This window comes from Dryobates pubescens, chromosome 10 (assembly GCF_014839835.1).
Source record: "Dryobates pubescens isolate bDryPub1 chromosome 10, bDryPub1.pri, whole genome shotgun sequence".
In the NCBI taxonomy this organism is placed as follows: domain Eukaryota; kingdom Metazoa; phylum Chordata; class Aves; order Piciformes; family Picidae; genus Dryobates; species Dryobates pubescens.
Window position 1 is genome coordinate 27,474,385 of NC_071621.1, and position 20,986 is coordinate 27,495,370.

At 42.3% G+C, this 20,986-nt stretch overlaps 1 protein-coding gene across 1 annotated transcript; it reads left to right on the forward strand.

Moving 5' to 3' along the window:
* Positions 1-1,037: 1,037 nt before the first annotated feature.
* EXPH5 (exophilin 5) lies at positions 1,038-16,919 on the forward strand. The gene is made up of 4 exons (XM_054164781.1): positions 1,038-1,174; positions 5,704-5,752; positions 9,430-9,556; positions 11,399-16,919. The coding sequence occupies exons 1-4, from the start codon at positions 1,047-1,049 to the stop codon at positions 16,726-16,728; spliced, it is 5,634 nt and encodes a 1,877-aa protein (XP_054020756.1). The 5' UTR covers positions 1,038-1,046; the 3' UTR covers positions 16,729-16,919.
* The last annotated feature ends 4,067 nt before the right edge of the window (positions 16,920-20,986 follow it).

Genomic DNA, 20,986 nt, shown 5'->3' on the forward strand with positions numbered 1-20,986 from the left:
GATGGCATCTTTATTGTCAAGTAAAACAATGCCACCAAGAGGCTAGGCTCTGAAAGGAGTAAAGGACGGAACATTTCGTAATACACAGTAATTGTCACTGAAGGGAAAGCCATGTGTTGCACACAGGATTTAAATCACATAACATGAATTATTCACTCCAAAATTCTGCCCCTTGCTGTTGTTATCAGTGACACTTAGGTCTCATTTCTGGTAGTGCTTTCTCCTACAGTCACTGGGTGAGCCATTTTCAGGCTGTTACATGGCTCCAGGCTTCAGCCTTACTCCTGAGTGAAATCTTGTTTCCTTACGTGCTTTAGTTTCCTGTGGTATGCTTTAATAGCAGATGATGCAGTTTCTTTCCCTAATTTGTGAGCAATACTCATCCATTCCTTCATACTAATTGCCAGCTGATTTTACAGGCAGACTGGGTTTATGTTTGGTTTGAAGGAATCAAATCATTGTCTTCCCAGAGAAATCAGTCATGATATCTTGCATTCAAAATACAATTTTGATATGCAGTTTGCAACAGAAAAAATACACTCCAGTGGCCATGGGAATCCCATCATAAAACTTTGTAGGATACAGAAGACACCTTACAGTCTTAATTATTGTATATTCAGGGCTGTCATATTTCTGTTTCTTACAAAGGTGAAAAGAAGGTGATAATGATTGTGGGTGCTTCCATTTTCAAATGCCCAACTTGCCTGTGTTTTAAAATGCTTCTCATTTTCAAGTGATTGAGTGCTGATTACTTTCTCAAAATCAGCCTCATTTCTCTCACGTGCATCACCCAAACCCAGTAATACCTTTTGCAACTGTAGATGCATTTATCTTTCTCTTAGTCTTCTAGACAGTGATTAGAAAGAATCATGTTACATAGTCTGTCCAAAACTGCAAATAAAACTGGATTTTCCTGGCATAAAAGGTAAGCAAAAGAAGTTGTTTATGAAGACCTAGCACTTTATGTGTATTTTAATACTGTATTTAGTAAGAACTCGAAACAAATAACATTTTCTACAATATTTTTAGATCATAAAGAATTAAAAATGTCATCCCGCACAAATCCTCAAGCACAAAAGAGCACTTCAACTTCCTTTCTGGGGTTCAGATCACCTTTTGCTTGGCTTTTCTCCTTTAGAAAATCAAGGAAAAACCAGACTGAGAAGCAACCACGGTGAGTTATCATCAGAATAGTCATTGTTTTCAGCTTGGGAAAAAAAAAAAGTCCATGAATTGTTCTGTGTTTTGCTTAGAAAACTTTGATTAAATTATTTTTCCAGTCTCTTGTCCTTCATCTCACTGAGATTTTACTTGTTCATGTAATGAAATATTAGCTGTTCTGTGTCAGAAGAACGAGGACTAAGTGGCAAGTAATAGATAAAGACTCTTGCCTACATCTGTTTTGCTCAGGTTTTGCATACAGGCTTTAAGTGTCTGAAGGCCCTAGACTTAGCAGTGGCAGTGTCCTTTTACATTCCCTCTCAAGAGGACAAGGTGCAAGGCAGATGGAGATCTAGTGCCCTATGGCTGTGATACAACAGGAAAGAGTAGCTTTCCCAGGCCATGGCAGAGAGTACCGGCCTCAGGCAGCTCTGCTGCATCAGTTCCCACCATTTCTAGCCCAGAGGCAGCTTAGAGGCAGGCCGGTAGCTTTAACTGTAGCTGGGCAAACCGGGCTACTCTCCAGCGCTTCTGTCTTCTGTGCCTTGTTAAGACTTTTCATTTCAACTGGGTATGAAGCAAACATACATAGTGCTGGAGCTGCTGTTTGAAGAGCATCCTTCTCCCTTGCCGTCCACAGGGTTAAAGCTGCTGTTCAGAAGGAAGTGGGGGTTACTCTTGGGTTATTTAGGCTGACCTCTCCTAACTTTTGTCCTGTATGTCGAAAATCCTGAGCAAAATACTACTATTTTTTGTGTGCATTTTAGGGTAGCTCATGGGACTGGAAATCCTTGGTAAAAGTGCATTGTGCAGAACTGTGAAATCTAAGTATGAAGCAGCAAGATCCTTGGCACAAAGAACTGATTTCCACTCTGTTTGTGAATGTCAGGTTGCTACTCTGATCCCATGCCTGGGGCTCCTAGGCGGCCTGACGCTGAAACAAGGAACAGCCATAAAAAACAATAACAGGGAATGAAAGCCTCTAAAGAAATGATGATTAGTCTGTTGCTTAGGTTTTGTAGCACAGCAGCTTGCCATTGTGGAGTGTTTGTATCAAAGCAGGAGATTTAAGGAGAGGTTTGAATGGAGGCCAGTGAGGTTAGCTTTGTGGATGTTTACTGATTCCAATTCTACAGAGCAATGCAGCATAGGAAAAAACCAAAACAAACACCAAAAAAAGGCAGAGTTTTAACACTGCTCCATACATGTCATCTGCTCCCTCCTCCCACTCCCTCCTCTTCTCTGTGACGTGGTAATACCCTCTGTGCTGGGACACACAGACACCAGGCCGCAGCCCTCCCTGCAGAATAAAAGGGCACTTGTGTACCTGAGAATCAGATTTCAAGGGAGCTTTACCTAGTGCACGGTAAGGTGCCAGTGCAAGGCTGGCGAGCCTTGGACTAAGAAGGGCTAAGCTTTGCTCTAGAATCTAATCTAAGAATCTAAATAATTTCTTAATTTGACAGGAAAAAAAGAAAGAAAAGGAAAAAGAAACCCAAACCGGTGCCTACTCATTGCATCAGCTTTTCTAATATGAACACCTCAGGGTTTTCCCCAGAAAATCTACTGTATCTCAGGCTCAGACGCCACTGATTCCTTACCGAGCACAGCTTGAAAAAATAAACAAGTCAATCCTGACGTGTAACTGAGCTGATTGCTACATTTTCTAGACACGCCTCTCTGTCGAAAATTTCCCCCACCCTCTTCTAGGTGTTGCCGTGGCATGTGGTTTGCTTGATGCATAGACAAAGCGCTGAAATAATCTGCCTCTCACCAGGTAGAGTTATTTTGGAGAGCTAGCGAAATGCAGTAGGAGACAGCACTGTAAATCCTGTAAGTAAGCCTAACTGGCAGAGGCTTTTAAATTACTAAAAATGTTAATGGCTGTTTAGAGGGTCCTTTCTGTACTGGAGAGACGGTTTTGTTAGCTGCAGTAGTGTTTTGCTGTGAGAATTAAATGATGGATGCTGCGAAAAAGACCGTGATGATGTGGAGATACAGAAGATGCTAATAGAAGGTTTGTAACTGTAGTCTGAAGGTAGTGAAATGTTTGGTCATTTTGGGTTCTGAAGTGTTTGGTGTTCTTGCATTCATCTGTATTCTTCTCTGAGGTGTTGGTGTGATTCAAACTGGAAAAGAAATGCCATTCAGTTGTGTTTTCAGCGTATTTGAGTTAGGACTTTGTTACTTAGCCGGCTTCTTACGTAGCACTGGTAAGAACAGTATAGAAGTAAACGGATTACACTCTTGACACTAGACAACTCGAGATGTCCTGGGGAAGACAGGTGAAAATACTAATTTGCAGAAGATTTTAACTCATGGATTTATATTATTGTTACCAGTAGTGATAGCAGTAAGTAGAGTCATCTTTTGCTGATAATCTTGCATTCTGTTGTCACAGAAAAGATACATATGTATATAAGTTTAAAAGTATAAAATACAACTTCTTGTTTTCCATAGTATGGCAGATATTTCTGAACTTGAGCAGTAAGTTAACTTCTGTTTCTGACTCATCGATAAAGCTTACAAGTGTATCTGTATGTGTGCGTGCATGTGCAAAATAATGTAAACGTCGCTCAATATCCATAAGCAAACAAGGAAGCTGCATTTTTTCCTAAAATTAGGCAGCCTTTCTCTGAAAGTAAGCAAAACTTTGATTTGGAAATGCTGAAAAAGTTAAAAGAGTTCAGAAAAAGTAATGAGGCAGTTTGAGAAGCGGAGGGACTGGCATAGGGAAGGTATCGTCTGTTGGCAGAGAGGAGAATAAAGCAGGATGCAACGACCAGTTATTTCTGAAAGAACAGTGACAACAAAGACACAGAGGAATTAGAATAGTGCCAGAGGTGCAAATGAAAATTGAATTTTTGCCTAGACTATCAGAAGACATTTCTAACTAACATTTCTACCTCATGTAGTTTGGTTGCAAGGAGCAATTAATCCAACACCAAGCATAGCAGCACCGGGCAGGGAGAACTGTAGAATGGCTTTGCACAGCAATGCTGAAAAAGAGAGCTCTTAAAAAAGCTTTTACATTTTTGTTATGTATATAATTAAGGTAACTCTCTAAAGCCACAGAATTTCACTGAACTTTGTTTGCAGGAAGTCATTGTAAAAACTCTGGAACATACGTTTCAATCTCAATTTGTTGAAGAAGCATCAAAACATGTTCAACATTCTTTTAGTTTAAAGGGAGAGCTACAGACATCAGAGTCCTGGTTCTGTAAACTTCAGTCACAAGGAGTGGTAACCCACTGAGTTAATAGCTGTTCATAGTGCTGCAAGGAAAAGTTTAAGAATTTCAAATTGAGTTTGGCTGGCTGACTCCTAAGCCCACTGAGGTCAACAGGCTTTTCCCCCTTTGATTTCAGTAGGACCCCATGTCAGAGAGGAATCCTGGTTTTATAGTTCACAATTAGAGAAGCAAAAACAAATTGCACCTTTCAAATGTTCTTCCCTGCCTGCAAGCACATTGCAAACAAATGACAAAGCACTTCAGGAGGAAAGGCTAGGCCACAAAGAACTTGCCAGCAAGCCGGTTTATACTTGCTGTAAAGCACAATAAAGGAGTCTACCTGAGCACAAGAAGGTTCTAAAAGCCTAAGAACAAGGTAATTTAAAAAGACTGTGAGACAAACAGGACTGAGCAGAACTGTCTTTCCCTACTTCACTTTCTCTCAAGAATTAACTTCCTGGGAAAAAAACACTTTCTGAGACAAGGAAGAACTGGCAATAAGTACAAGCCGAGCTTCAGGGCTTTTGAAGGGACTGGGTTTGCTTAGTTGTAAAATAAGAATCTGCAGACTCAAATAGGCTGAGTGAAGTCAAGTCTCATTCTTGTTTTTTTGGTACATTTTGTATTTGTATGCCTGCAAGTCACCCTGTAGAACAGAATACCTTTCATGTTCAGGGTTTCTCAGCTTGTTCTAACCACTGCATTACTCACAGACGCTCTAGCCAGTTCTCTGCCAAGCCCGTGCAGTCTTATGTAGCTTAGGAAAGCAGATGAGCCTTCTACCATGTGCTAAAAATTCATAAATAAAGGCTATCTCAGGTGAATAGCAACAAGTTCCAAAGTTCACACTGAAACTGTGCTGACTGTCTCTTCTTCACAGGGACAGAGCACAACTCTTGTGTCTGAACATGGAAGAGAAAAACAGTGGAATTGCAAACCACTTAGAGCAGCTATTCATAGTGCCTACTAAATCAGTGTAGTTTGGAAAAGAATGTAATACCATCTATCCTAATGCTGGATCAAAGCAATTACTTTATGACTGTTGCAAACTCTGAGATATCAGTCGGTTGAGTTCATCCTTAGCTGTGCAGCTATGACATTTGCAAGCTGACAAGGCCAAACTGAATGGTACACGTCCCCAGCGTTGCTTTATTAGCAGGCTATTTTGAGGGGAAGATGGATTCTTAATAGAGCAGTCTTTTGTTCAGCTGCTTCTCAGTTGTTAAAGAGAGACTGCTGCATATTTGCTACGTGGTAGAATGACGTCACATTCCTTTTCAAAGCCAACATTGAAATCCTTTTGTTTACAGATATGACATCCCTGCTAGCCCATCTTCGAAAGCGGAAGAAATGGCCACGGTAAGCAGCTTGTCAACGTCATCGTCAGCAGGGTTTAAACCACAGTGTTTTTCAGAAACTAGTTTCCTCGCTTTAGGTTGTTGATACAGCACCTGTTTAAATAGAGTTCTTGTTTCAAACACTTGAGTCAAAGGTCTGTGTTGTGAACATGTTGAATGAGCTTGTCCGGGTACCTGCACAAGGCCAAATGTTTCCTAGGTAAGCCCTAAGTGCAGATCTGATCAGATTTCAGTTCCTTCTTAAAGAGGGAATAATTGTGTGGATGACTTCCAAGGCCAAAACCCTGACATATTTTGGTAACTGTCAGCAAGCTGCAAACAGGTCAAAACTCATGCTGAATGAATAATCTAGCATATTCACATTGTTCATTTTCATTTGAACAAGGGTGAAAAAGAGTAGTTGGCTTGGGCGGGCCTTAAACTACAGCCTCTCAAGCCACGTTCCTATGGACAGAATTACTGTGTAAATGTAAATTTGACAGTAGGAAATTATTATTTGCCTGAATGTTCCATTTTATAAGCACAAGCTCAGTCTAAGGATGAAACAACAGGTTTATTTCTGATGCCACTTAAGTGCATGCTGTTGAAATAAACAGATTTCAGCCAATGATTATATTTGCTATTTTAATTACTTTATTGCCTTGTATTATTAACATTTCTTTCCTTAGCTTCACCTCTGTGGTATAACCACAGAGGGGACTAAGGAGGTACATAGTATATAATCAAAGGTACAGAGGAGGTAATTTGGCCACCTCCCTTCTCTCATATTTCAAAAACAAAGGTATAATCTATATTAATGTATCGCTAAACAAAGATCTTATCAGAGAACCCTGCCTATCACATAAACAGACTGTTGTAGCTAGAAAAGTACAATATTGTGAACATTGAGAACTAAGAAGTAGTAAGGGTTTTTAGTAAAAAAAAGGAGGAGGAGCCTCAGATAAAGTGAGCCAGCAGTTCAGAAGTTGTCTGGAATTCTACCATCTGAGACCGTGAGCTGAGAGATATGTGGCTGAGAAAGGAACCTCTCCAGCTTAACAAGTAATCTAACCTTGGGAAATAGGATGACGTTTTCCCCACTGCTAAGGTAATTTATCACAGCTTCCTAAAGTGCTGCAATACAAAAATGGACTCTGGTGTTAGATTATTAATTCTCTGTTGAGAGGTCAGTATGTGAATTTTAGAATGTGATGGTTAAGGAAGGAGTGATTAAGAAAAACTGAGTCCCTTGGGAGGCCATCCTGAGAGGCCAAGGAGCCCAGGAAGGCTGGACACTGTTCCAGCATAGGAACAGACATCCCCATGTGCTGAAAGACGAGTTGGTGGGGAAGAAGGCCAGCCTGCTTAAAAAGGGACATTTGGTTGCTGCTTAGGGAGAAAAGGAGAGTTGGAAGAAGGTGCAGGCCACTCAGGAGGACTACAGAATTGTCATGAAACTATACCTTGGCCAAAGTCCAGCCAGAAATTAATTTGGCTTCAGCTGTTAAAGAGAACAGGAAATGCTTCTACAAATACATTACCAACAAAAGGAGGACTAAGGAGAATCTCTGTCCTTTGCTGGATTAAGGGGGAATATCATGGTCAAAAATGAGGAAAAGGCTGAGGTACTTAACACCTTCTTTGCCTCAGTCTTCAGTAATAAGACCAGTTGTTTGCTAGTTACCCAGCACCCTGAGCTGGATGATAGGGATGGGGGAGCAGAATGAAGCCCCCATAGTCTAAAAGGAGCTGGTTGGTGATCTGTTGCACCACTTACACATACATAAGTCCATGGGGGCAGATGGTATACATTCAAGAGTGCTGAGGGAGGGAGCTGGCAGAAGTGGCCACCAAGTCACTTTCCCTCATTTACCAGCTGTCCTGGCTAAGTGGGGAGGGCCCAGCTGGTAAGACTGGTAAACATGATGCTGACACATGTGGGGTGGAAGGAAGACCTGGGAAACTACTGATCTGTCAGTTTGACCTCAGTACCAGGGAAGGTCAAGGAGCAGGTCATCTTGAGGGCTATTATGAAGCACGTGCAGGGCAACCAGATGATCAGGCCCAGTCAGCATGCATTCATGAAAGGCAGGTCCTGCTTAAGGAACCTAATCTCCTTCTACTACAAGGTGACCCACTGAAGGTAAGGCTTGTGGATATTGTTTTATGTGGACTTGAGTGAAGCCTTTGACACTGTTTCCCATAACATTATCTTGGAGAAACTGGCTGCTCATGGCTTGGATGGGTGGACAATTCGCTGGGTTAAGAACTGCCTTGAATAGCCAGGCTTTAAAGAGTGGTGGTGAATGGAGTTAAATCCATTTGGCAGCTGGTCACTAATGGTGTTACCCAGGGCTCAGTATTTGGGACAGTTCTCTTTAGTATCTTTATCAATGATCTGGATGAATAGAGTGCACTCTCAGAAAGATTGCAGATGACTCTAGTCTGGGTGAGAGTGTTGATTAGTTTGAGGGTAGAAATGCTCTGCAAAGAGATTTGGACAGGCTGGATTGATGGGCCAAGGTCAGTAGTATGAGTTTTAACAAAGCCAAGTGCCAGGTCCTGCACTTGGATCACAACAACCCCATGCAATGGTGCATACCTGGGGCAGAGTGGCTGGAAAGTTGCCTGGTGGAAAAGCACCTGGAGGAGTTGATTGACAGCCATCTGGAGACTTTCAAGACACATCTGGATGCATTCCTGTGTGACCTGCGCTGGATTCTATGGTCCTGCTCTGGCAGGAGGGTTGGATTCAATGCTCTCCAGAGGTCCCTTCCAACCCCTAACATCCTGTGATCCTGTGATCTGAACATGAGCCAGCAATATGCTTAGGTGGCCAAGGCAGCCAACAGCATCCTGGCTTGTATCAGGAAATGTGTGGCCAGCAGGAGTAGGGAAATGATCGTGCCCCTGTACTCAGCACTAGTGAGGCCACACCTTGAATACTGTGTTCAGTTTTGGGTCCCTCACTACAAGAAATACACTGAGTTGCTGGAACATGTCCAGAGAAGGGCAAAAAAGCTGGTGAAAAGTCTGGAGAACAAGTCTTATGAGGAGAGCCTGAAGGAATTGGGATTGTTTAGTCTGGAGAAGAGGAGGTTGAGGGGAGACCTCATTGGTCTCTCCAGCTACCTGAAAGGAGGTTGTAGTGAGGTGGTGAAGGGTCTCCTTTTTTCTGTTATCAGGTGATGGGATGAGAGGAAATGGCCTCAAATTGTGCCAGAGGAGGTTTAGATTGGATATTAGGCAAAATTTGTTTATTGAAAGAGTGGTCAAGGTTTGGAATAGGTTGCCTAGGGAGGTGGTGGAGTCACTGTCCCTGGAAGTGGTCTGGAAATACGTGGACATGGCATTTCGGGATGTGGTTTGATGGTCATGGTGTTAGGTCAATGGTTGGACACAGTGATCTTGGAGGTCTTTTCCAACCAAAGAAATTCTGTGATTCTATGATAATTCATGTATCCAAAACATGCTACAGTATGAGGACAAGATGAGGAAATCTTCTTGCATGTAAAAAATCTCCAAAATGCATACATTTTAGAATCCTTAGTTGCATACTTTAATAATATGCATTTAATGGACCCACAAAGTGTTTACTCACCTCTGTTGACTTGTGACACAATTTGTGGTGTGACACGTGAAACATGATTTGAACCTGCATGTAGAACTAAAATCATGTGGCTTTACCATTTTCAACAGACTGAAGTGTGTAATTCCCCAATGTCAGCTGAAACAAGTGGTCATTCTTTTGATGCAAACCAAAATGAAATGATGGAGAAAAGTATGCAGGAATGGAGCGAACAGCTAGAGAAGGAGTTTTTCAGTGGTAAGTGCGTGTCTGTACTTTGCTCTGATATTATTGTTACCAGAAGGGGCTGTGGGGACTGTTTTTTACAGCACAGGCTGTGAAAACACACATCATTAGTTTCTAGTATAGTGGCTACTTTTTGCTGGCTTTGACTGCTGGCTTCATCTGACAGCAGAATGTCTCCTCTGACACTGACTTCAAGATTCAATAGTCACTCTTTGAGTACATTTCATCTCATACCAATCTGGTTCAGAAGCAGACATTTCTCTCTGCTGATTCTGACATCCTTTAGATGCAGACATACAGTTAAGTGACAAGAATTTCACCCCGGTTTCTTGCATACATAATTTTGATAAGGAGTTTCTGGGCTCAGTTTTATGAAGGTAAAGCCTCAGACCATAGAAGCAAGTGGCATTATGGCATTCAGTTAGCTTTCTGGGAGCCCTTACAGCACCAGGCAAAAGTTACTGGTTTGTTTGTTGAGGTTTTTTTTCCTCACTGCTGGGAAGAGAGGCATGATCAGACCCAGCCTTTAAGAGTACAGAGTATTAAGAATACTGAGTATTCTTCCATAAATTTTCTCAGATCTATGCAAAAAGCCCATGAATATTGCTTTCTACCACCCAAAATGACAACGCAAGATTGAAAGCATGGTTGGGAAGCAGTGGGCAACATGGCACTGCTGGAAGAGAGCACTGCACGGTGGACAGTGGTTCTTCTGAAACTCACATGCCTGTCACAGCTTTCAGTCATAACTGAGCACACTTGACCACTGACAGACAAAAATTGTATATAGCTTGGGCTGATGTCCTCAAAAGAGAAAACTCAGAAAAAAACTTGTATTTTTTATTGTTCAAACTGACTCTCGGGAGTCTTCTCTCCTTTGTGCTGAAGAGAAGCTTAGAATAATGAGAAAAATTAGTGCCTGTGTGACACCTTTTATTTCTTAATGATTCTGTTCTATTAGCACAGGTGTGCAACGATTGATCTCTCAGGGTTTGTTGGGGGTTTTTTATTTAAATGGGTTAGGAAATGCTGTAACAAACCAGCCATATCCACTCTTGTTTATATCTTAGCTGTGCTATTTTCAAAATACAAAAGGGATACCATTAGCAAAGGCATAATTGGGTTTGCCAATAAAAATACTTGGAATACATAGCTGTCACTTAGTCTTGTGTCTGAATGCCTTAGTTAGCTGACCTGTATAGTGTTTCACCCCAGTTCACAAGACTGTCTGTATATATAAATACAGCCTTGTCGCTAGAACAGATCACAGAAAATGCCACTTTCAAGTGCTCATTTTAAAGCAGTAAGCTCCAGTTCAGTGGAGAATTCTTTTCTGAATGAAACAAACAGTGGGCATGCCAAGCTACTGAATATGCTTGTTTGATGGTTTGTGGGATTCTGTGGGGTTTTTTTTACAGTTACATCATAACTGTGCTTTGTGAACATGTAGAAAGGTCCATGTTTGCCTAGTGTTTCAGAGTGGTTTTTGCTTCCAAACTAGATTTGGAATATCACATGCACACATGTATATAGCATGAGCAAGAATTCAGACTTAAATGGTTTTGTTTTCTTCTAAATAGCATAAAGACTGGCATTTACATAAAGAGCACTTTTAAGACAAATCATAGAGCAGTGCATTTTTTCCCTTGTAGTCATGAGTGACTGCTGAAAGGTTCTGTGGAAGAAGAATGTGTGGTTTGGGAAGGGTTTTGAAAGCTGAGAAGCTGACTCCTTTCAAAACCAGTCCTGGCTGATAATACAGTACAAATAGCCTGTTAGCATAAATAGTCAAAAGATTTTTTTCAAGTAAATAAAACCAAGGGTTTTGTTTTGTTTCGTTTTGCATGTGTGCAGTTCTAAACGATCTGGATGACCAGCTGGCCCAGGAACAAGCCCAAGACCCACTGGACAGGACAGTTTCTACTAACAGTGCATCCCATGGCCAATACATTAGTGCATTCCCTACTTCCAAAAGGCAGACTGCTGGTAGGGTGCAACAGAGAAATGACTGGAGCGACAAGCCTAACACATTTTTCACAGAAGGACTGAGAACAATAAGAGCCAAAGATGAACACAAGATTTTTGTCAGACCCAGGAGATTACGCAGTGCCTATATCAACTGGCACCAGACAGCCTTCCCAGAAGACTGCAGATATAGTGATTCAGTCAATGGGAATCCTTATCTGCCGAGCCGCAGGCTGTCCTCTGTTTCTTTCGGGCGGTCTTCAGAAGGTAGCTTATATCCTCCTTCTGTAACACAGAATAGTGGATTTAGGCACAGGACTTGTATGAACAGAAATACAACAGGCAGAAGTTACTCTGTGTCTTCCCTTCGGAGACGTCCATCATCAGGATCTTCTGAGCAGCTGTCAGCATCTCGTTTGCATCATCCATTGGCAAGGGAGAGCAACAATGGTTTCGTACCAAGGTTTGGTCGACAGAACCCAAAGAGAATTCCTCTGTCTTCTATTGTATGGAACAACACACCAGACTCTCCTGGGCAAACATCAGCTCAAGAAAAAATGTTTAGGACTCAATCGCTGATGGAGTTTCCTGATGCTGACCATGGTAGATATCCTGGCTCTTTGCAAGAAACCAAGAAATACTCATGTTATCACTCAAAGCACCACTACAGAAGATCTATTTCAAGCAGCAGTTGCTTTAGTAGAGTTAGTTGCCCTGACAGAGCTACTTCTCCACTGCCCTTTGATAATTGGGAAAATTACCCTTTATACAAGTCAGACAATAATCTCTCTAGATCCTACTATAGAGATACTTCCTCTCATGGCAAGTTGTATGTGAACCCAAAAAAATCTTCTTACGGAAGAAAAGACAGCTATCCTTCTTGGACTGATATTCCACAGTACTACAATGATGAAGCATTTATTTCCCCTGATGACAGCTTTGAAGTGTTTATGGCTAATTTAAATGACCAACAGTGGGCACACACAAAGAGTGCAAAGTTTGGCTCACAGTGCCTGCAGAACGATTTTAATGCGAATTCTCCAGAAAATACAAATATTAGAAGGATGACAAGGAGTGCAGATAGACCATTTTCAGAATTCACTGAATGCTGTCAGCCTTGGCAGAGCTATAACTCTTCAGTTTCTTCATCTGGTATCAGAAGTGATGAGTCAGTCTTTCCTAGTCTGAAGGACCAAATGAAACCTATAGGACTAAACAGGAATTCAGTCATTGTTACCCAGAGAGATACTTCGGCAGACTTTACACAACTGGAAACTGTTGATGGTATGGAACTGCTGGATGAAGGAATGTTGTTACAGCCAGCTTCTCAACAAGCAGATACAAACTACAACACTGGTAGTTTTCCCTCTAACAGCCCTGCTTCTGCCACGTTGCAAAGAGATGTATGTGTCTTTAACACAATGAGGTCAAAGAGACAAACCCAAGTCACTAACAGAGGAGACACTGCAAAAATGTATACTCCAAATGGTGATAGAAGGAATGTACAAATGAAGGAAAACAATTTCCCACCTCACAGTGTGTTCAGTCAGCCTCCCTGTATATTGCCAGCTGATGAGAGCAGGAAAGAACCTTTTCTTCCAAGTCAGAAAGGATGGGAACATAATCTGTGTTATGCAGCAAAACCAGACAGAATCAAACAGGATAATCGGAGTGCAGAAGCCATTAACCAAGCTATTCCAAAGAGAAAATCCTCACTGCTCAATGTTGCTTCTGCTGCATCCACTGGAAAACTGGCAAGCTGTCAAGGCATGTTGTCCTGTGCTCCTGAATGCTCATTGAGCTCCTCACATAGCTCTCCACAAGCACTTTCTCATAAAGACAACTGTAAATGTTTAGGAACACTAACTAGCTCTTCAGTAAATTACACAGTCGCTGAACCTCCAGCAGAAGATGGGAAAACAGCTCAAGCGAGCAGAATAGGTGTTAACAGAGAGATTTCACAGAAAGCACTGCAAAATACAGGCACTTCAGTTAGTAAAGACTGTGATGGACAATTCACTACTAGTTCTCAAAATGGAAATATTTACACGCATAGCTTTGATGGAGACCCCAAGACGTCTGAACATAGTTTGAGTTATTTTTGCCTTGAAAAAGAAAGCGGAAAACTAAGGAGTAATTCACCTTGCATTGAAAGGTTTCACAAGCAAGACGGCTCACTGAGACATATGAGTAGCTGCAGCATTACTGGCTCCCCCAGCCAAAACAGCCTCAAATCTCCTGACTCACTCGTTGTTTACTACACTTTGCCTAGAAAATCCGCTAGCATTTCTGGTAGTATTGTGTCAGATACGCCCATCTCTTTACCTAGAGAAATGAGAGCAACACATCATTGTTTAAGATCTGAAACGCCACATAGAGCTGATGCCTTTTGTTCTCATCAAAGAGATGTGTCTTATTTAGACTCAGAACGTTCCTTTTTAACAGCAACATCATTAAATGCTGCTGCAAGTAACAAAGGAAAAGATCACCCCAGTCCTTTTAACAAAAGACCTAATGATTCACTAAGTAGTAGTACATCAGTTGAACTGGCAGATAGATGCAAACATCTGAGCAGGAGAGAATCCTCTGTGTTTCCAGACTGTGAGGAGAGGGGAAATGTTTTGCAGAAATACAAAACCACAAGCACATTCACAGTTTGTGTTGATGAAGATCATGTCAAGTATCATGAGCTGGTTTCCATTTATTACACGTTACCACGGAGACATTCGAGAACATTTTGTAACCTCTTTAGAGATAATCCAGAGGATACAGATTTACCTGGTCCCAGAGAAAATGCTGAGTCCCCAAGAATACAACACAAGAAAAACCAAGGTCATGTGAGTTTAGGAAATATTTTTTTCCCCAGTACTTTGGAAAAAGAGTTGCCTTCATATTCTTCTGACCAAGTATCTTCAGCTCTGGTCACACCTCACAACTCAGGAACTGCTGTTGATAGTAACAAGGAGAATTCCCACTTACCTCCTAGCTCTGAGAAGATAGGTACTTTAAAGTCAGTGAGTATGGTACATCATAGGAAAGGTAGTTCAGCAGATTTTTCATTAGCAGAAAATGGGCTTTCTGATACAGTGACAAAAGAAATTCCTTTTGGTGGTCCACAATCCACTACAGTAGTGGCTAAGTCAGGTAAGGCCATTTCTGATGCTTCAAGCCAAAATGCAGAAATGTGTCTAAAAGAAAAGAAGGAAATCTTACCAACAGCCCCACCACTAATGCCCACTTTACCAAGCCCTCCCAAGCCAGGCAGATGTTTAGAGAATCCTTTATATTCACCAAATAAAAATATTATATGGAAGGGAAACTCTGAAAACTGGTGTCAGCCTCCTAAAGTGAGCACCAATAAAAATCAGAACAGTTTACTCCTCCACCCAGGGGAAAAGAGTTCCCTTGGAAGGAATGGGAACACGGAGCACACTGACGCGCCACTTCCTCCTGTGGGAGACACGTGCAGGGATAGTACTGCAGTCAAACAGGAGGTAAATTTGCTACACCAAACCACCCCTCTGTATAATAATAAATGTAGCAGACTGCCATTAAGGGGTGACAGTTCAAGAAAAAATGCAATCTATTTAAACTGCTGTAGCAAAATGCTTTCAGAGCCTCAGAACAAAGCATCTGAGGTAATCACGGCTTCCTGTGCCGATCCATTGCTTCAGCTAGGCAGAGTGGTTAGCACAGATACAGAAGGATTAAAGAATTCAAAAACAACAAGAGAGCAAAACTTGCAGAGTACTCAGATGGGTGAAGATTATAGTGGTCTGCAGGAATCAGAGAGGCACGCTGAAGGCAACTTGAACATGAACTGTAAAGATAAAATCCTCAGGATTACAACAGATCAGAGAGTAACACAGAGCACAGGAGATGAGAATAAGTTTATCTCAGACTGCACAAGAGACAAAGTCAAAGATCTAGAAAAAAGGAAGAACAGACCTTCAATTAAAAATAAACTGGCAGCTGTTTACAAAACTAGTCGCAAATACTCAAGTAAAAACTTGCCCCCCAAACCACACATAAGTAACATTTTTTCACAGAATGATGGAAGTGCCACTTCAGAGGTCGACATGTCCCTTGACTCATTGATTTCAACAGATGCCCATCAGCCATCCCTGCAGCTGGACAATGAAAATCAGAACCACAGTCTGGACCCTGATAAGGATATGCCAAGACCAAGAACAGCTGAGAATAAGAAGACTGAAAATCAGAACGATCCTTCTTTGCTTGTTAATAACACCAACTGGAGGTCTCTTACAAGCTCGCACGCTCAGAAGGAAGCCATAGGTCCCAACAAACCTACAGCAAAAGTGGAAAATAGGCCAAGTCTTACAACCCTATTTTCAGATAAAGTAGTAAAAACAAGAAATAAGAATTCTGAAACACTTGATCTCAGGTCAGAAAGCAAAAGCCAGCCCATCTTTGCCAGTGCTACTACATCAGAGCCACTGGATGATGAGAAGAGAAGAGCTAGCAGTCGTGCATGCAGTCCTCCCTTGCCACTCTTAAGAGACAAAAACTCAAACGTGTATGTAAACAACTGCTTGCAGGCAGGAGTGTGTCCAGAGCAAAACTTGACTTCCCAGACAATGTTTGATCAGTGTCAAAATACCTCTCAATCTACTAGCTTAAAAAATGCCAACCTGCAAAGCTGTCAGCTGCGCAGGAGTCATGCCAAAAGTCAGCGTGAGCGTCACCTTTCCGAGGGCGTGTGTCCTCGAGATTCCACTGAGACTTTTGCCTCAGGAAGCAATATTCTATCCAAAGATGGTACACATGGGAAGAGATACAAATCTTACTCAGAGCTGTTGTCTTGTGATGAAAATGAAAACTGGGCATCAGATGATGAAAAATGTTACAGCAGTAGAAATTTGCTGTATCCTTCTGTTGAATTCGGTATCTTTGGCAAAGAGCAACAGTTAGCTTTCCTGGAAAATATCAAGAGGTCACTCACAGAAGGGCGATTATGGAGACCTTGTCTTCTTAATAACCCGGGTGCTCTCACAGATGGAAAGCCCCCACCTATAAACAGGGCTGAGCTTTTGAGCTCAAGTTCCACTGGGAGCAAAATGTCATCAACTGCTTCGTCCCCCCAAGAGCTGACTGCTACCTATCAGGAATACCCAGCGGCTTATTCAGACTCAGACAGTGATACCACCACTGATGATGAGTACTACCTGGATGAGATAGATAAAGAATCGGAGCTATGAAGAGCACATGGTACTAAGAGAGCACGGTAGCTCAGTTCTTTCTGGGCAGCCAAAACCATGAAAGATACTTGGAGCCAGTTCTTGTGCTGCTATAAATGGGTGTAACTTCCTTCATTTTAAAGAAGTTAGTTATGTGAGCTAAGCATTTGACTTTTGTCAAGTATGTAGCTTCACCACTGTTGCTTCTCCCAGGGAATAAGAATGTTAAAAATTCTCTTCCCAAAATAATAGAAGGTAAACAGCTGTGGAGCTCTGGGCAGTGTAACTCCAGAGATGGCTTTCCTCTGAGTCAGCAAGCAGTGGCTTAGGCTCCTGCCAGCTACACAGTGCTGGAATGGATAAATTGTAGTGCAAGCTACTTTTTCTTAAAAGACTGAACAGAAACCCAAGAGGTTACTTTGCTGGTAAATTGTTGTTTCTCCAATTTCCCTCACTTACCAGATCAATCCTACCCACCCCACAAATCAAAACCTGTTCAATTTTTACAGTACATTCTATGTTAATGTTCTTTTTCTGCATTCCTGGCAAGCGTAGCAGCAACGTCCCTAGTGGTGTTTGTTCTGCTGTGAGGTTGAGGCAGATTCCACACCAGGATTTTTCTCCTCAACATTGCAAGAGCAGTGAGCAGTGTGAGTTGCAGAAATGCTGCTGGTGCATAGGAGACAGCTTAGCAAAGGGCACAGCACTGGAAGCCTCACTGAAATTCCAGAGGATGTTAAGAAACAGAGCTGAGCGTGGAAATCTGCTTTTCAGACATGGTAGCAAAAGGCTTTGGTTACAGCCAGATTTCTGCCCTTGATTTGGGAACAGGTTGATTCAGATTAATAATCTGATACTTTAGATCATGCACAGTGTAAAAAGATTGATCCTATTTATTGTCAATATAAACCTCATAGGTTGAACCCTAAGCTGACCTGACAGTGGGGAGACAGCCGTAACCCATACCACTTGTCAGGTCTGCTGCTGCCTCCGTGATTGGCCAGTCTCAGGGTGAGGCCTCTGTAGCTGCTGGGCTCCTTTGGGGCAGCGCCACCCTTCAGCCCAAGAGGGCATGTGGCTGGGTCAATTCAGTGCCACACAGACTGGCAGTTTTTTGTGTACAAAGGAAATAAACACAGCAAGAAGTGGCTTTTGCCAAATTACCAGCCCTTTTTGATGTTTTTCAGCCATTCCCACTGTCACCAGGGTACTTTTTATCCTTCAAACCGAACGGCTCTAAGCATTTTCCAGCGGCTTTTCAGCCACGCTACCGATGGCAGGATTATTACTCAGTAGCCAAAACTTGTCCCTGGCCATTCAACTTCTAACTAAGCTTTGATCTTTCTATGCAAAATCAGAAGAGGCTCACTGAGCCAGAAAAAAAAATAGTAGTATTTTTTAAACACTTTCTTTCTAATTTCACACAGAGTCTAAAGTGATGCTCCCTATTTTTGTATGCACTTCATAACACTTCTGTAAGACATAATTATATTTTTGTAACAGTAAGGGCAGTGTGTTGGTATTTTAAAATACTGTATTTTACACAAGCAATGCTTGTATCACTGACAGCTCCACGAGAAACTAAAAGGTGAAACTATTTCAGTGGGTAACTGGTATCCTTATTGGGTTTTATGCTGTACACTTCGTTAAAGAAGTGGGTCTGTAGTTCAAATCTGTACTAAGTATTGTCACTTTATATTGGGGGTAATTTGTCTTTCGTTGTACATAGAAAGACTAATATAAACTATGTATATTTATAGTCAGAAGTGCCTGCTTTGGAAGGATGCAAGTGTGTGCTGACACACGCAGTGCTGAAAGGAAATGACTAACGTGTAATTGCAATCTTGTAAAATGTGGTGTTCAAGGAGAAACAATGGGGTTTTTTTTTTTCTCTGAATGGCTCTATTTTACTTGTACAAGATGCTGTAGAGTCAGGCAGCAAACCCAGCTGAGTATCAGTGAGGAATTTCTGCTGCTGTACCTTCCTGCAAAAGACATTAATCCAAAAACGGGGAATACCAGCCTACATAAGGGAGAGAAGAATCAAACCAACATTTACAAGGGGACTACATGGTCATACAGTTTTTTTTCTTAACTAGAAGTGGATGATTTGGAACATTTTTGTTTGTAAATCTTTTCTAGGTTGGACTTGATGATCTCAAAGGTCTTTTCCAACCTGGTTAAGTTTATTCTATTCTATTCTATTCTATTCTGTTCTGTTCTGTTCTGTTCAGTGGCATTTATGTCTGATTAACTTCTGTTGTCAAACTGCCTTTAAGTTTCAACCTTATTGATTCTATGATTCTATTCTATTCTATTCTATTCTATTCCATTCTATTCTATTCCATTCTATTCCATTCCATTCCATTCCATTCCATTCCATTCTATTCCATTCTATTCTATTCCATTCTATTCCATTCCAGTCTATCTGTTCAACAGAAGATGGATTAAGTTCTCAGCTTGCTGACATAATTAGTTTTCATTTGCTGTGCTATGTATCTACAGGAAATCAGGCAACTTCATTTAATCTAAGCAAGTAGAAACTGCTTTGGGTCATAAACCAGTTGTGGAAGATGGCAGCCTATGGAAGATGTGTAAACTAACATTTACACTGAAGAATGGTATTCTGTAAAACAGCCAATTGCCTGAAAACCTAGGGAGAAATACCCTTTGAATAGCAATCAGCTCCCTCCAGTTCAGCAGAGCCAGATTTTGACACCTCCTCTCTCCCAAGCTTTTTTCTTTGGCAAAAGTATATTCTATAAATGTTCCTAATTTATAGGATTTTAATGTTATTTCTCTGAAATAAATCCTGCATTCAAATGAAATTGCATTTTTGCTGGGTTTATTTTTCACTTACTTCAGATGCCATAGACAGTTTATTTTAAAACAATAATAAAATCCATCATCTTAGCATTGGTGCCAGGGTGATGATGGCAAACAAACAGTACCATACATTTAACATGGGGCACCTGGTGTGGCTCAGGCCTGCTTGGTGCCACCCTAGCAATGTGCATAGTGCTGCCTGCTCCTTTCCTGGCAGCAGCTAATGAGTCTCTAGTACACAAGCATCAATAGTATCTTTGCAGTAGACATGTTAACTCCCTAGCAAGCCATCTGCCTACAACTTGCCTTGAGGAGGCAGTACTCCACGTAGGGGGCAAGGGTAGTAGTTGATGAGTAGTTTTACAAGGTGACAAACTCCATGGGAAAATCACTTCCGCTGGGACTGGACCTGAATCAAGCCTGTCTGACGCGTGCAGTGCGACAATGTGTGACACTAGTCACTGTCTTTCAGCCTTAATTGCTACAGCCAGTATGTGTGGTACTTGATTTCAGTGATGCAGTCCAATCTCATGGTTTCATCACAGGGTGGCTCAGACTGGGAGGGACCTCAGGAGATCTCCAACCTTCTACTCACAGCAGGTTGGCTCTGAGGTCAGGCCAAGCTGATCAAGGCTTCACCCAGTTGGGGCTTGAAAATCTCTGAGGATGTAGACTCCATAGCTTCTCTGGGCAACCTGCGTCTCTGCCTGACTGTCCACATCATGGAAATGTGTTACAGGTTGAGCCTCTCTTCTTTCAGCTTATGCCAGTTGTCTCCCATTCTTCTGCCTGTGCTGTCTCCTCAATGATCTCCCCAGAGGTACTAGGGGCTTCTGTGAGGTCCATCCCCTCCCTGAGCCATTTCTGCCCCAGGCTGAACAAGCCCAGCTGCCCCAGCTGCTCATCATGGGGCCAGTGCTCCAACCCCACCATCTCAGTGCTCTCCACTGAATTTCATCCAGTTTATTGATGTCTTCTATTGGAGCAATAAAGCTGAATGTAGTATGGCAATGTGATCTAACAAGTAGTGAGTAGAGGGAGACAATGACTCTTCATACAACCCAAGCTGCCATTGGCCATCATTGCTGCCAGGACTTGCTGATGGCCCATGTACCCATTACTGCCCACTAGGACACCCAGAGCCATTCCCTTAGAGCTGCTCCCAGCAGCTGCCCCCAGCCTGAGCCAGTGCAGGGGTGACGCCTTCCCAGGGACGGGGCCCCAGGAGCAACAAAAGGCCCTGACACCCATCCCACCACCCCACCCCAGGACTCCTCCCACCCTGCCCATGGCCCAGGACACCATTTCAGCCCCACCTGGAGCCATCAGTCCCTGCTCTAGTAATGCTGAACACTGGTCTCCATCTCCCTACAGCCCTGCCTGGCCAGCTATGGGCCCCACTGAGCTCTGTCCTGCAGCCTGACATCCCCAGGGCCCTGCAGCCATCCCAGAG